We start from the raw sequence: 14,919 nt of genomic DNA on the forward strand, positions 1-14,919 counted from the left end.
ATTTATAAAATTAATATTTTTCAAGACTAAAACAGTCACGCTCTTATTTAGGATATTGATAGTAACATTTATGTTAACAGTCGTTTTATCCTCAACATGGGAGGGGAGATAGACGCTGCGTGGAAGAAACTTTTTGAATTTTACATTTAATAGTTGTGTGTAACCAAAAATAAATATATAATATAAAACATTACGATGTAGAATAAAAATAAATTACGGTCCGATGAGTTGTATTTTAAAACTGAAACAATGATTTGGGCAAAAATTGTAGAGAGATATTTGTTTATTAAAATAAAAAATTGTTTTATTTACTGCCATTAAATTCAAAATGGCGTCGAATAGATTTTTCAACACGGAAGACAAATATATTTTTTAATTGTGTCAGTAATTAGTATGTTAGCTCAGTGTTGTTAGAAGACAACATTTCTATATACACCGTTTTTGTATGACCAGATAGTAAACACCCGTAAATCGATTCGTCTTGACAAAATGAGGTAAAATAATTTGCTTTCTTTGACTAAAAAATGTCTCATTGACTGATTGAGCAGTTGAGTCATTTTATGATTTATTTATCTTTGATTGAATCACATTATTGATCAACATTGGTTTTCACCAGGCCCTTGAAGAGCTGCAGTGCTAAGTGCTGAATTGCCTTACTATCCATACAAATAGCCAACATATTATTTTAAAAAGAAAAACTCTTAAGAGTTGTGCATATATACCTCCTTGTTTATATTTTTTTGAAAATAATATGTTCGATATTACATTGTTTCTGGTAACATTGCTTTATTGACAGCTTGCCATACAATGTTAAAATCTACTAACAGTGTAACAGTATATATAAAATCGAACCTCTGTTCGTATTGGGCGAATTAATTTCATTAATTGACAGGGCTATTGATTAGTACAACTATGACTGATTATTGTTGAAAATTTATAATTTGGCCCTCGAATCAGCAATGATCGATAAAAAAATTCCAAAATTAAATATTGCTAGAAACAAAACTATATTAGGTATGAGAGTTACAGGTAAGGTGCATATTAATTTTGCATAAATACGCAATTAGAATTATAGAAAGACTATGATAGTAACAAAAAAACAGAATACAAGAGTAAATTAAAACAGACTCAATGAATAAAATGGAAACTCAATGCATCTAATGCAGTGAACTCAATGCGATAAACTTGTTTAACCTATGATAAAAGAAGATCATAGTTTGCTTAAATGTCAGATCATTATCTGGAAGCGAACCAAAAAAAAAAACAAATTGACAGTGAACTCATCATAAATAACTATAAAAGCTTTTTGTTGGTTGCTGTGTTAATATGATGCTTTACAATCATAGAAGGATGCAAGCAGAAATTGACAAATAACTTGAATCCACTGCAATCTGAGAAGATAGTCGGGGACATCTTAGATAAATAAAAAAATAGACACAGTGCTACTATTCTATGCTAAAGCAAAAGCACGATCAATCAAATTGTCATCAAGATTGATTATGGCGAGTCAATAGCAAAGAAACATCATACTGGTATGTGAATGAAAGTAAATCATATTTTATTCATTAAAGCAAATTTTGTACCTGTTATTGTTTCCTATCACACTTATAAAAGGCAACGAAAAAGAACCCGGGTTAGGAAAAAATCCTTTAAGATAGCCCGACTGGCTGTAAAAAATAGTTGAGTGTTTACGCCGATCACTGTTTACCAACTTTCGGATCATTTTTTGACTTTTGGATAATTTCTTATCGGTACAGATATTATCTGATGCAGTAATCTCCCTTGTCAAGCAATACTTTACGGCTTGGAAAGAATTATTTTGACGGAAGTCATATCTTAGACTGTCAATACTCTTTTTGATATAGTGAGATATTGAAGATTGGATGTTGTTGTTTTTCAAATAAACTTTAGTTATGTAGATTGCGAAAAATTTGAAAAATGTATCAGTAGAATGCTGCTCACAAAGATGTCCTGTGTCAGAAGTCTGTAGACCCATAGGCTTACAGGGTAAAGAGGTTAATTTTGCACACTGCTGTCATGCCTTCATAATTTCCTTGCGGAAAGCTGAACATAAAGTAAGGAGCAATACTGAAATACATTTCATTTATTACGTGAATTTCTCATGCTGAATATAAACACTATAAACTGTGAAACCGTTATTCGCTATTTATTTCGCTATAACAGGTAAACTTAGCTGAGAAAGCGACAAAATATTCATTAAACATGTAAAATTATGTATTTTCGGCCTCTTACTAGTACTTATTGATAATTCTAGGCTTGTTTTGAGGAAATACTGTAGTCACAGATTTTGGGACCATCTGGTGTCTAGTCCATTTAAATTAATGATCAAAATAAAAGAGGTGTATGATTTTTGTACAGATAAAAAAATGTAAAAGATACTTTGGTGTATTTTTCACTGATAAATTTGTAGCCACATAGCTATAACAGTAAACAAAAAACACATATTCAAATGCTAATACTTTTTATATATATATATACACAAATTTGATCATTAAAGTTAAATGGTGATACAAAATAATGCATTGAAATTAATTAGAAAAAATTAAAATTCATTAACCTGTATTGTGCCCCATTAAATCAATAAAATTGTCTATTGAGCACAAGGCTTCTGAAACAGACACTGGGTAATTATATCTTATTTGATTAAACACTACACCACTAAGGGAATGGAACTAGACATTCAGGTAATTAAAAATGGACATATAATTGAATTGACTCTACGTTTTCATAAGTTTGCCTTTGGAGGTAGAATTTAAGACTTATAAAACAGAAGCCCTGAAATCTCCACTCCGATTATATCCGATCATCTGTTTGGGTTTGGTTCGAATTTAAATCCTGCTATTTTTGGATATTGTAGTATTAATGACAAGTTAGGTGGCAAGTTTTTAAAATATAGGACTTTTAAGAAGTGTGAGTTTCAAAGACTGTAAATTGCCAGGAAAAAAACAAAGCATTGATTTGTAATGATATATAATAGTGGAGCTTTATAAGGGATTTTAGCCAGGTTTTAAAAATTGCTGAAGAAAAGGGACCGGGTGCTTAGGGTTAAAAGGGCATGTATAAATTCAGGCATTAAAATCTTCAGTGAATCAGCTGATTTCTGCTGTTTTTGCAAAAAAATAAATCAAAATGTGTTGGAACTGGTCCAAAATGCTCAAAATTGATAACCGTTTTGTAAGCTTACTGGAGGAACCCATTTCCAGCGTATTTTGTGACCATTGAAGCAATCACATCTCTGTATTGTATTGGGTTGTGAAGAACTATTAAATGATGCATTTGACAAAACATGTTGGAAATGTGTTTAATAGGAGCAGCCTTAGCTTTTAACTGCCAGATATATTAAGTCTATATGTATTTTTGAACAACTTTTAAAGTGACACTCTTATTCAAAATCAATACAAACACAAGTCATGTATAACATATATAAATTTTGAGTGATAAACCTTAAACTACTTACTTAAAATGCATATATTGAAAATATTAACTACTGATAACACGATTGTAACTGTGAATTTAATAACAGAAAGCGCTAAAATATTAAAGGATTGGTGAATGCTAAAAGATTTACTGTAGACTAAATAAGTCTCATAAGGTAGAAATACAGTGTTTTATTCTTATTTCTTTCAAATTAAATTCAGTATCCTTCACAATAAACATTTTTTTCTGACATTTTTTTTTGAATTTTAAAACAATATTATTAAATAATTGTTTGGGAGTAAGAGTGCATCTTTAAAGAAAACAAAAGAGATATTTGATTAACTAAAGCAATCATTCTGGTCTTCATAAGGGCAGAGGGGTGATACCAAAAAACAAAAAGGTGCAGTACCCGCCTTTAACTCATTAGCTATTAGCTATTATTGTATAATATTTTATAATTTCCACCATGTTATCGTTCTTTAGACTGTGCAGCAAATTGGAGGTCTTACACGAAAACTTAATTACAAAATTGCATCTGCATACCTAGACATAATCCATCATACTTTTTTTGCTCCAAAATTGAATGATATGTTATTGCATTTATTGCAAATTTATTGAGCAAACATTTTTTTATATACCACATTGTTACATGTAATATGTTCTTTGGGATATTATTAACATTTTATACCAATACTGTAATTGATGTTAGACAATTTCTTAGGCTTGAGCTTGGCAGCCAAATTGTTAATTAATCCTAGCTATGTAAAATCCAGAATTAGAGCAAACCTGGAAAGCATTTTACCAGTGAAGGGCTTCCTGGCTTTTGCTAATTATAGCCCACTGCAGGTGCGCAAATTATCTCCGAAGTCTCAAGATAAGAGCTTGTCCAATTCCAAGACGTATCAACGGTACCACAAGACAGAAATCTAGGAGGCCCAAATTCGGCAATTTAGGAAAATGTTATAGCTGACAGTAAGCTAATAAAGTTCTTTCTCATCAATAATTGTCAGAAATCATCAGTGGCCATTGGAGGCTAGTGTGCCGGTCTAGACGCCATTTTTATTAGGAAATGTTGATTTAATGCCAATGTTTATAGGAGCTTAGCGGTGCTATTATTTGAAGCAAAAAATTGTGGTGTCTTCTCGTGATTCTGGGAATGCTATTGCAGAAATGTGTTTTCTATGGGAAAATACTTGCTTTCTTATAATTGATGGTGGATTAAAGTAGAGATTTATATGGATAAGGAAGAAAAAGAAAGAAAACATAGGTAATTATTTAATCTGTTTGCACGCATGTTTAAATGTTCATAATGTTCATGAGAAAGCCTGGGTACAATGTACATGTACATATAAACTTTTTTTGCCAGAGAAGAAAAATCTATTACATGTATATGGCATTTTCCTGACACAGAGAAAGGGGGCAGGGAGGGATTACATCCTAGAGGGGCTTACATATTCCAAGGCCAACTAGAGTTATCACTGAAGGGGATTAATACCCCCGAACGCCGCCTCTCATTATGATTTATCATTGTATGAAGTTTTGTGCTATTCCATCTAGTAGTTTTCAAGTTACTGTCCGGACAAAAATTTGACAAAAAAAACAACACAGAAAAAGACAATAACTCTGTAATTTGCTAACATAGTGTAGTTCTTCATGTACACTGAACTCCTCATTGTGCTGTACCATTGTATCAAGTTTTATTACATTCCATCCGGTAGTTTTCAAGTTATGCTCCGGACAAGAAAAAAGTAACAAAGGGCAATAACTCTGTAATTGGCTGAAGTAGAATTGCGGTTCCTGTACACTACACTTACTCTCATTATGATCTATCACTGTATGAAGATTTATTTACATGTAATTCCATCCAATAGTTTCAAGTTATACTCCGGACAAGAAAAAGTAACAAAGGGCAGTAACTCTGTAATTAGCTGAAATAGAATTGCGGCTCCTGTACACTGCACTCCCTCTCATTATGATCTATCACTGTATGAAGTTTTATTAAATTCCATCCAATACTTTTCAAGTTATGCTCCGGACAAGAAAAAAGTAACAAAGGGCAGTAACTCTGCAATTAGCTGAAATAGAAATGCTGTTCCTGTACACTGCACTCCCTCTCATTATGATCTATCACTGTATGAAATTTCATAAATTAAATTCCATCCAATATAGTTTTCAAGTTATGCTCCGGACAAGAAAAAGGAACAAAGGGAAGTAACTCTGTAATTAGCTTAAATAGACCTGCGGTTCCTGTGCACTGCACTCCCTCTCATTATGATCTATCACTGAATGAAGTTTTATTAAAATAAAAAATAAAATTCCATCCAATAGTTTTCAAGTTATGCTCCGGACAAGAAAAAAGTAACAAAGGGCAGTAACTCTGTAATAAGCTGAAATAGAGTTATGGTTCTTGGGCACTGCACTTCCTCTCATTGTGCTTTACCATTGTATGAAGTTTAAATAAATTCCATCCAGTACTTTTCAAGTTATACTCTGGACAAAAACAAGTAACAAAGGGCAATAACTCAGTAAAAAGCAAGAATAGAGTTATATGGTTATTGTACACTACACTTCCTCTCATTATGCTCTATCATTGTATGAAGTTTAATTCAAATCCATCCAGTAGTTTTTAAGTTATGCTCCGGACAAGGTAAATTGCAACAGACGGACCGACCGTCCGACCGACCACAGGGTGATTCCAATATACCCCCTTCAAACTATGAAATGGTTTGGCTAGTGTTACATTCCTTTAAAAAACAGGTAGGGTATAGGCAGGCTTGTCTTTCTTTTGTTCGGTTTTATTTAAGAACATTATTGTCATTATTGGGGAATGGTGTTAAATTAAAAAACGGTAGGGTCGGAGCCTATTTTTTGTTTGTTTTTTTAGGCCTAAAGAGAGGTTTTTAACACTGGAGTACTACTGTTGGAAATCTCTCCTAGTTACGAAATCTTGATGAAACACCTCAGACCTGTCTGATTTTATTTTCAAGTTATGGACTTTTTTGAACCTTAAATCTGTGCATCATTAAACTTCCTCTGAGTTTAAGCCATATAGCCGGACCCTGTATTGTAAACCAGTCAGCCCTCACGATGTTTCATGACTAGATTACCTGTGTTACCAAAGGAACTTAAAGCAGTTAACTCTTTTTTTAGTAAGTAATTCATTGTTTTCCCCAAACTAAGGAAGTTCACACAAATATGGGATTAAATGCTACTATATTCAGCATTTTTGACCAGCAACTTACAAAACAATGTAATACAATAAATAATTCCACACTGATAAATTGTTTCATGGCTGAATGATGAGATTAACAATTCGATATGTTAACACTGTAATGCAAGTTTTCTGACCCCAGCAGCTACAATGTAGCTTCTTGAAATACCATGAGTGTAACACTTAAACAGGTTTATATATAACAATCCATGTAGCCAAATTACTGGCTAAAACTATATTTTACAAAAATATTATATAATTATCCAGTCATCAAAATTAGTCTTTTGGATGGTCAAGCCCGAATTCATATACTACTGCTTGGCATTACATTTTTAAACAAGCCCTCCTGTATAAACCCCAGAATTTGTGCATGCCAGGAAAGAATTTTACCAGTGCATTGCTTGCGGGCTTGTGATAATATTGACCACTGTTTATCAGACCACTGTTTATCATGATTTTCTTTAAAATAATTTCTTTAAAAAAGTCTCCAAACTTTTTAAAGGAGAAAAATATACATGCAGACTGCAGATAGTTGGAGAGATTGGGGTCCTGTTGTGTATGTTTTACTAAAGTTTGAAAGTCTGACAGAATTCATTCAATGCACTCTGTCTATCTGCTGTACTCTTCCTGCTTCAGAGAGAAATAAAATAATTCCAACATATCAAGATGGGGAACATATGGTGTTTTTAATGGTTAAGATTTTTAAACCTGTTGTTGCATAACATGAGGATTTGAAGCATTCCAGTGATATAATCACATTAATGCATGAATGTTAGCATCAAAGAAGTAGGGTATATTCATATCTTTTTGCAAAAAGAAGTTGCTTATTATATGCAGGCAAACTCCCTTGGCTCGAACTCCTAGGGACCAGTGAAAATACCTCAAGCCTCGGAAAATTCGAGCAAACCGGGAATTCTTTCCTTCAGTATAATGAAATGGTTCCAGATCGAGCCAACAAGCAATTTGAGCCAAACGAGTTGAAGCCAGTGGGGTTCAAGTGTACATGTATACAAATTTATGTCAGCAACTTAATTTGTGTCTATCAAATCATGTCAATGATTAATTTTTTTAAAGTAGAACTTGTTCCAATATTTATTTTAATCTTTTTGCATTTTTTTTCAATAAAAAAATACAAGTCTAATTCACATTTGCTTTGTTTATAATATAAGTGTCTTATATAAATTCAACATTTACATGTACTTTTCATATGCATTTCACTTCAATAAATTTCTCATGAAGTTTCCAATTTCATTTTTGCTTTTTTTTGTCATAGATATGTCATATTGTTCAGTGGAAAAAGTGAAATTGCTTCCTTGAACAATAACTCATACACAGCTTAAAATTAAAGGGGTACAATATGGGTTGATTCAAAATGATTATTTTTTAAATTTTAATGCATTTTCGTGTTTAACTTATTTGGCTTTAATGATAACAAAACCCGAAGCACATGAATTGTAAACAGATAAAAAAAATATTAGTACCGGGTAATATTTTATTGCCATTTAATTTAACTGGGAACTTTGTGGTCACATGGCAATGGATTTAAATTTATTAAATCTAGTGTTTGAAAATCGGACTCCATTTGCTATCAATAATCAAATCGAATTGAACCAAGCATTTCAATTTACTATCGGACCATAATCCAAAGTTCATAATATAATTTAGAAATACATTCTTAATACATAGTATCATCATAGTCATTTAAATTGTTGAACCTGGCGTCACTAAGTGTGATACTATAGTCATGCTTTATATTGGAGCAGTTAATAAATGTCCATGAACTTGTAATGACTTTAATAACTTCACGAACGAACATATCAAGAAAACGCATTTATCAGATGCAAAATGCTGCACACAGCATCAAGTACATGTAAGTTACCGCATTACAAAAAGATACCGAAGGTAAAATAATCGACATCGATTTTGTCAGCGACAATTTATCGATTGTACTCGATAAACGTTTTCATCACTAATAAAATCTATGCTTTTTTATTTGTATACAAATCATATGCTTTGTTTTGTCCGATGAATCAAACATTATAATGCATTAAAATCAAATCCTTTTTTTTAGCGTCAACCTATATAGTGTCCCTTTAAGGGAATCTTGTCATTTATTGAAGCTGACTGTTTGTATGAGGAAATCAGTTTTCTTTATATGATTTATATTCATCCAGACATACATTATTTTGGACTGGCACACGATGATGTCAAGGTAACCCTTAATGTTCTTTGCTGATAAGCCTTTTGCTGTTTCTTGCTTATTTAGAAGCCAATCAAGAATGCATTAAAAAGTTAAGCAGAGACTTCAATATCTCTCATCTTACAGGCTTCATTGACTCATGTGGGAACTTCTGCTTTACACATGAATAAGTTTGTATCTAAGGCAACACTAATTTAATGGGTTTTCTTCTGCAGATTTTGGTTTAGAAAAATTGTAGCGAAAAAGCTCAATAAAAATAAAAATACAAGTTGCATTTTTGCTTAGAAAAAGGATTGAGAGGGAGCAAAACCATTTACTTCCTACTTAGCATGATAATCATGAACGATAACATGTGTAAGTAAAAGAAAACTTCCCCAGTGTTTTTTAGCTCCACTGGCCGAAGGCCATGGAGCTTATGTCGTCACAGATTGTCCGTCGTGAGTGCGTGCGTGCGTGCGTGCGTAAACTTGTACTTTAAACGACATCTCCTCTGAAACTGATAAGCGGATTTTGACAAAACTTCACAGGAATGTTCCTTTGGTGGTCCTTTACCAAAATTGCTCAAATGGTTCCGGTCCATCGCACAATATGGCCGCCAGAGCTAAAAATAGCAAAATCTTTATATGACATCATCTCTGAAACGGTTCGGCAGATTTTGATGAAACTTGACAGTAATGTTCCTTGGGTGGTCCTTTATTAAAATTGCTCAAATGGTTCTGGTCCATTGCACAATATGGCCGCCACAGCTAAAAATAGCAAAATCTTTAAACGACATCTCCTCTGAAACGGATAGGCAGATTTTGATGAAACTTGACAGAATTGTTCCTTGGGTGGTCCTTAACCAAAATTGCTCAAATGGTTCCGGTCCGCTGCACAACATGGCTGCCAGGGCAAAAAAATAGAAAAACCTTTAAAGAACATCTTCTCAGAAACCGATGATCAGATTTTGATGAAACTTAACAGAAATGTTCCTTGGATGGTCCTTTATCAAATTTGCTTCAATGGTTTCGGTCCACTGCACAAGATGGCCCCCAGAGGTAAAAATAGAAAAACCTTTAAACGACTTCTTCTCAGAAACCGATGATCGTATTGCAATGAAACTTGACAGAAATGTTACTTGGGTAGTCCTTAACCAAAATAGCCCAAACAGTTCTGGTCTGCTGCACAACATGGGCACCAGAGCTAAGAATAGAAAAAAACGTTAAACTACATCTTCTCAGAAACCGATTATCAGATTTTGATGAAACTTTACATAAATGTTCATCGGGATGCCCTTTAACCAAAATTGCCCAAATGGTTCCGGTCCGCTGCACAACATGGCTGCGAGAGTTAAAAATAGAAAAACCTTTAAGGACTTCTCGTCCGCAGTCTTCACGAAAAACATTTTAACCTACTAGCCAGTTGGACTAGCATAATGGCATATTTTACTAGTCCGAATGACAATCTAGTAGTCCGACTATTTTGCCACATTATAAAACTGTATGCTTGAGGTAAATACCTATTTCAATTGAGCAGCTTGCAGTTTGAGTAAACATTTCTTTATTGTGATGCTCATGCAGTGATAGGGAGTGACATCCTTCTGTTGGGAATAGTGCTCCTTGTTTTTCAGAACCTATGGGTACTATGTAAAAACAAAAGGCATCTTGTTTGAATAGACTGTAATAATATCAACATGGTTAGAAAAGAAATGCCATGCTTTAATAGCTTTGATTACATTTTACTACTGAATTACCTCCCTTTAATAGAAAAAAAAATAATGTCTTAATTTTTCACGTATAGCATCTTTAAATAATTTAAACAATAATAATTTATGAGTAAACATATAAGCATAAAGTTCTCACAAAAAGATCAATTTAAAAACCTTACATTTATACATAGGAAAGTATATATAGACTGAACATTAATTTTCGTTTAAGTGACATTCTGAAAGTTTATGAAACAGCTATTTTTAGTAACTTAAATGGCCGAAAAGTGTAAGTGAAACACCAAGTCGATTCTATCTCGTCAGTTCTTGTTCAGGTCAGATATTTGCTTCATAATCTATTCAGATTAAATGTTAACCGATGATCAGATTTTGATGAAACTTGACAGAAATGTTCCTTGGGTGGTCATTAACCAAAATTTGTTAAATGGTTCCAGTCCACTGCACACCATGGCTGCCAGAGCTAAAAAATAAAAAAAAACTTTATACGACTTGTCGTCGAAACCGATGAACTTTTTTCGATAAAACTTGACAGAAATGTTTGTTTGGTGCTCCTTTACTCAAATTGCCCAAATCATTTTCACTGCACAACATGGCAGCCAGAGCTATTAAAGTAAAAAATTTTTTTAAATAACTTCTCCTCAAAAATTGATGATTGTATTTCTATGAAACTTGACGAAAATGTTCGTTAGGTGGTCTTTGCTTGAACCTTTTGGCCAGTGGAGCACAGGCACTGATGTGCCTCTTGTTTTTTCAACTTTTCTAGGGACAGGTGGCTAGGTCCTTTGAAAATCAGCACAATATGCTGAAAAATAGTATCGTTGTGACAAAAAGGAGAAAAGTACTTATGATTCATATAAAATTCAATTTGTTTTCAAATCTTTTTTTCCACAAACCTATCAACGTATTCATGAATGGCACTATATTGCTGCATTGGCTTAATTTTAAGAGGCCAACAAATATTCTTCAAAAAAATAAAAATTGAAGGGGATTTTTTTCACCTGGGTAAAAAATCATATTATTTTTCAAGAAGGGAATGGGGCTGAATTTTGGACCCAAAAAGGGCTGAAAAACCATTGATCCCATAAAATATTAGATTTGCATACCTCATTCAGGAGTTATAGTTGACACAGAAATAACTTATTTGAGTGATTTAATGCAGCATGACTTAACAATAATACATTTTTACAATTTTTTTTTCTGATTTGGGGTTGAAAAACAGGATTTGTCAATTTTTTTTTTCATTTTCTAACAAAACCGCCAATAATACAAAACAATAATTTGCCGTGGCCTAAGGAAGTGTTACATTCATGTTATGGCATAAGCCTCACTGGTGTTTAGGCATGAAAAAATATGGTAGATTTTATTTACACTAACCCAGCCGACCCTATTTTTTTCCTCCCAACCGTTGCATTTTTCTTTTGATGTAGTTAAGACTTTTTTTCGTAATTTCCCATCAAATGAGCAATTTTTTAGTGATAATGAATTTGACCATTTTATTTATATATATTTTCTACAATAATGATACACCCAGATAAAGGTTGGTTTGGTACAGAATCCCAAAAAAATAAAATGCCTACCTTATTAAAACCTACCAACCCTATTTTTTGAGATGTTAGTGGGAAACAAAGAACTTTTTTTTTGGCCTTACATAAAAACATGAGTTATATAATTATTAAGCTCTGGTGACTTACCAATGGACAAAAACATCATTCTTTGAATGATTTACCAGGATTAGAATTTAAGAGAATTTGTTGAAGCATTCTGTGAAAAAAGGACAGTTTGTAGTAATATTCGTTTCATTTTTGAGAAGAAAGTGATAAATTTGTAAAGTTGTTGGATCTCTGGTTTATCTGATAAGCCACTAGATAAGACTTTGCCAGGAAATATGTTACTCAGAGTGTTCATTTTTAAATCATTTGATATATTTCTTAAATTGCTGATTTTGTATGGATGTTGCTGGAGTTCAGGTTGGAACTACCCTGAAATTTGACTTAATGTTTGGATTCAGTGGTTATTGTTTTGGATTCAGTGCTTATTGTTTTGGATTTAGGCATTTTGATTTTGATTAAGCACAATTCAGTTCTTATTGTTTAAGTGATTCAGTGCTTTTTGTTTAAGATTCAAAGCTTTTTGTTTTAGATTCAGTGATTTTTTGTTTTGGATTAAGTGTTTTTTTGTTTTAAAAATTTATGTGCTTATTTTGTTTGATTTAGTGCCTTTTTGTTCTGATTTGAGTACTTTCTGGTTGCTTCTGTTTCAAGCACTGATGGTCTTTTAACAAAGTCACGGTGTCAAGTAGTCAACAAGTGACTGTGGTCATATTATAGTATGATGACAAATGACTCAGTTGAATTGTCCTGAAGTCCCTAGATATAAATGTAGGTCAGAAACAATGAGTTGCTTACTGTGGCATATGCATTGTTTAGGACAACAAAGGGGTTAAAATGTTCATATTCATTTTCATTCAAGCTTGGCGGATGAACTTTGTTTTTAAGATGATGTATCATAGTATGTGATTACTTTCGGATGTGGAAGTTAAATAGTAATTGATGGTGATGACTTTGAATGCCTTTTTGGTTATAGGTGTTCATATATGTTTTCTGAAAGGCTATTTTGTGTGCAAATTGTAAACATTGTAAAGATATTAGATAAGTGCTAATGAGGTTATTCACTGTGCTTGAAGATGTTACAGGATAGGTACTGATAAAATAGTGATAATCAAGTGAAAGAAAATTGGATGTGACATATTATTGAGTATTATATGCTGAAATTTTATATATTCTTTTGTACTGACCTAAAAAGTGGTGGTTTTTTACGAGGAAATTTAGAACTATAACATGATGTTATCTGAAACGATGTACGCTGGAATCGATGATTATGGAGGGTATTATGAGGAGGAGGATCCTTACACATCACCTTATGGGTAATAATTATGTCTCCCATTGAATGTCACCTGATGAGATATCATTATATCTTGGACAATGGGGATCCATTGTTGCAATGTTATCTCCTCTTTGTTTAAGAATTATTTTTTTTACATTAAAAAACATCGAACACAGGGCACATTGTATCAGGCAGCAAACATTTGAAGCATTATGATATAGCGTAATTTTTTTTTAGAATTTGTACCTAAATATTGTCCTCATTATTTCCCTTAAACTACTGAAAGGAATTAAATAAAATTAGCAACATTCTCCATTGTTACCTCCCCTTGTCATTCTTTCACTCTTAGATTTCTTGTTCATTGTTGCATGTTAAATTGTAAATATGTATCTTATGAAAAGGTATAGCCAACCAATTTTTAAAGGAATAAATGTTGATGCATTGTTATAGCGTTGCTATCATCATCTTTGGTGGCTGCGATGATGTCATTGAAAGGCAAAAACTGCAAAAAGTTTGGCCGTAATTGAATAGGATGGAATTTAGTACACATTTTCATAATGATAAATCAGAAATGTGTAGCTATTTCCATTTGTCTTTGTTCCGTGTTATCCAATCTTTACCAAACTTGATTACAATGCTAATTGACATTATCCCTACGGATTTTGATCAAAAGTCAGATCACACTAGTAACTGCAGAGTTATGGACCTTGAATTGTAAAATTTAGACCATATTCACTTTGTCTGCTCTCTAACTTATGCATTTTTTATGCAATCTTTACCAAATTTGGTTACAACATTTATGGCCATATTATCTCAATTGAGTTACATGTAAATCAAAATTGCAATATTCACTCTCTAGTAATGGCCCTTCAATTCAATCAATTGTCAAAATAACTTCAGCATTTTCTTATCCAATTTATCCTAAATTTAGTTACAACGTTTGTGGGCATATTTTTTTTACTGATTTTCATCAAAAGCGGTATCAAGGAATTAGTTTTAGAGTTTTGTCCTTTGATTTTCAATAATATTACCAAATTCACTTTAACCAATTTAAAAATGAAAGAGCATAATATCCGGAACAAAATGAAAGAATGATGATCTGTTCATGATTGATAGACATATTGATAGTTATTGTTATTGAGAGCTGCTATTTTGAACCCAAAATCAACCCGATAATGTAAACAAAAACAATGACATTTTATGACATTTATTGCTGTTTTGGGGTGCATGGATGAATTTTGACCAGAAAATTGCTTCAATCCATCATAATGACACCCATGAGATGTGCAATGCACCATTCGCTTTTCATGGGAAAGTTTCTCACAATGGTTCAGTTGTATATAATAATAAATGGTTGATATTTTTCATCATTCATAATTGGTCATAAAAAAGATCGCAATTTTGTGAGCTGACAACAGTGTATATTTTTCTCAGTAAATTAAACATGACTGCATGTATTGAATACAAATAAACCAAACTTTT

The 14,919-nt window shown here is 32.6% G+C and overlaps 1 protein-coding gene across 8 annotated transcripts in view; it reads left to right on the plus strand.

The window, feature by feature from the left end:
- The first annotated feature begins 293 nt into the window (after positions 1–293).
- LOC128207422 (protein enabled homolog) overlaps positions 294–14,919 on the plus strand; it is a 44,728-nt gene continuing 30,102 nt past the window's right edge. For 2 of the 8 annotated variants that reach the window (XM_052910318.1, XM_052910321.1), the window contains exon 1: positions 13,161–13,477. In XM_052910318.1, coding sequence (XP_052766278.1) covers positions 13,392–13,477 — 86 coding nt within the window. In that variant the 5' untranslated portion in view covers positions 13,161–13,391. Of the gene's footprint in view, positions 495–8,740; positions 8,862–13,156; positions 13,478–14,919 lie in introns of those variants that run through there. The other 6 variants (XM_052910325.1, XM_052910322.1, XM_052910317.1 and 3 more) reach the window with 6 other exon arrangements.

The sequence above is a fragment of the Mya arenaria genome, chromosome 11 (genome assembly GCF_026914265.1).
Source record: "Mya arenaria isolate MELC-2E11 chromosome 11, ASM2691426v1".
Classification (NCBI taxonomy): Eukaryota; Metazoa; Mollusca; class Bivalvia; order Myida; family Myidae; genus Mya; species Mya arenaria.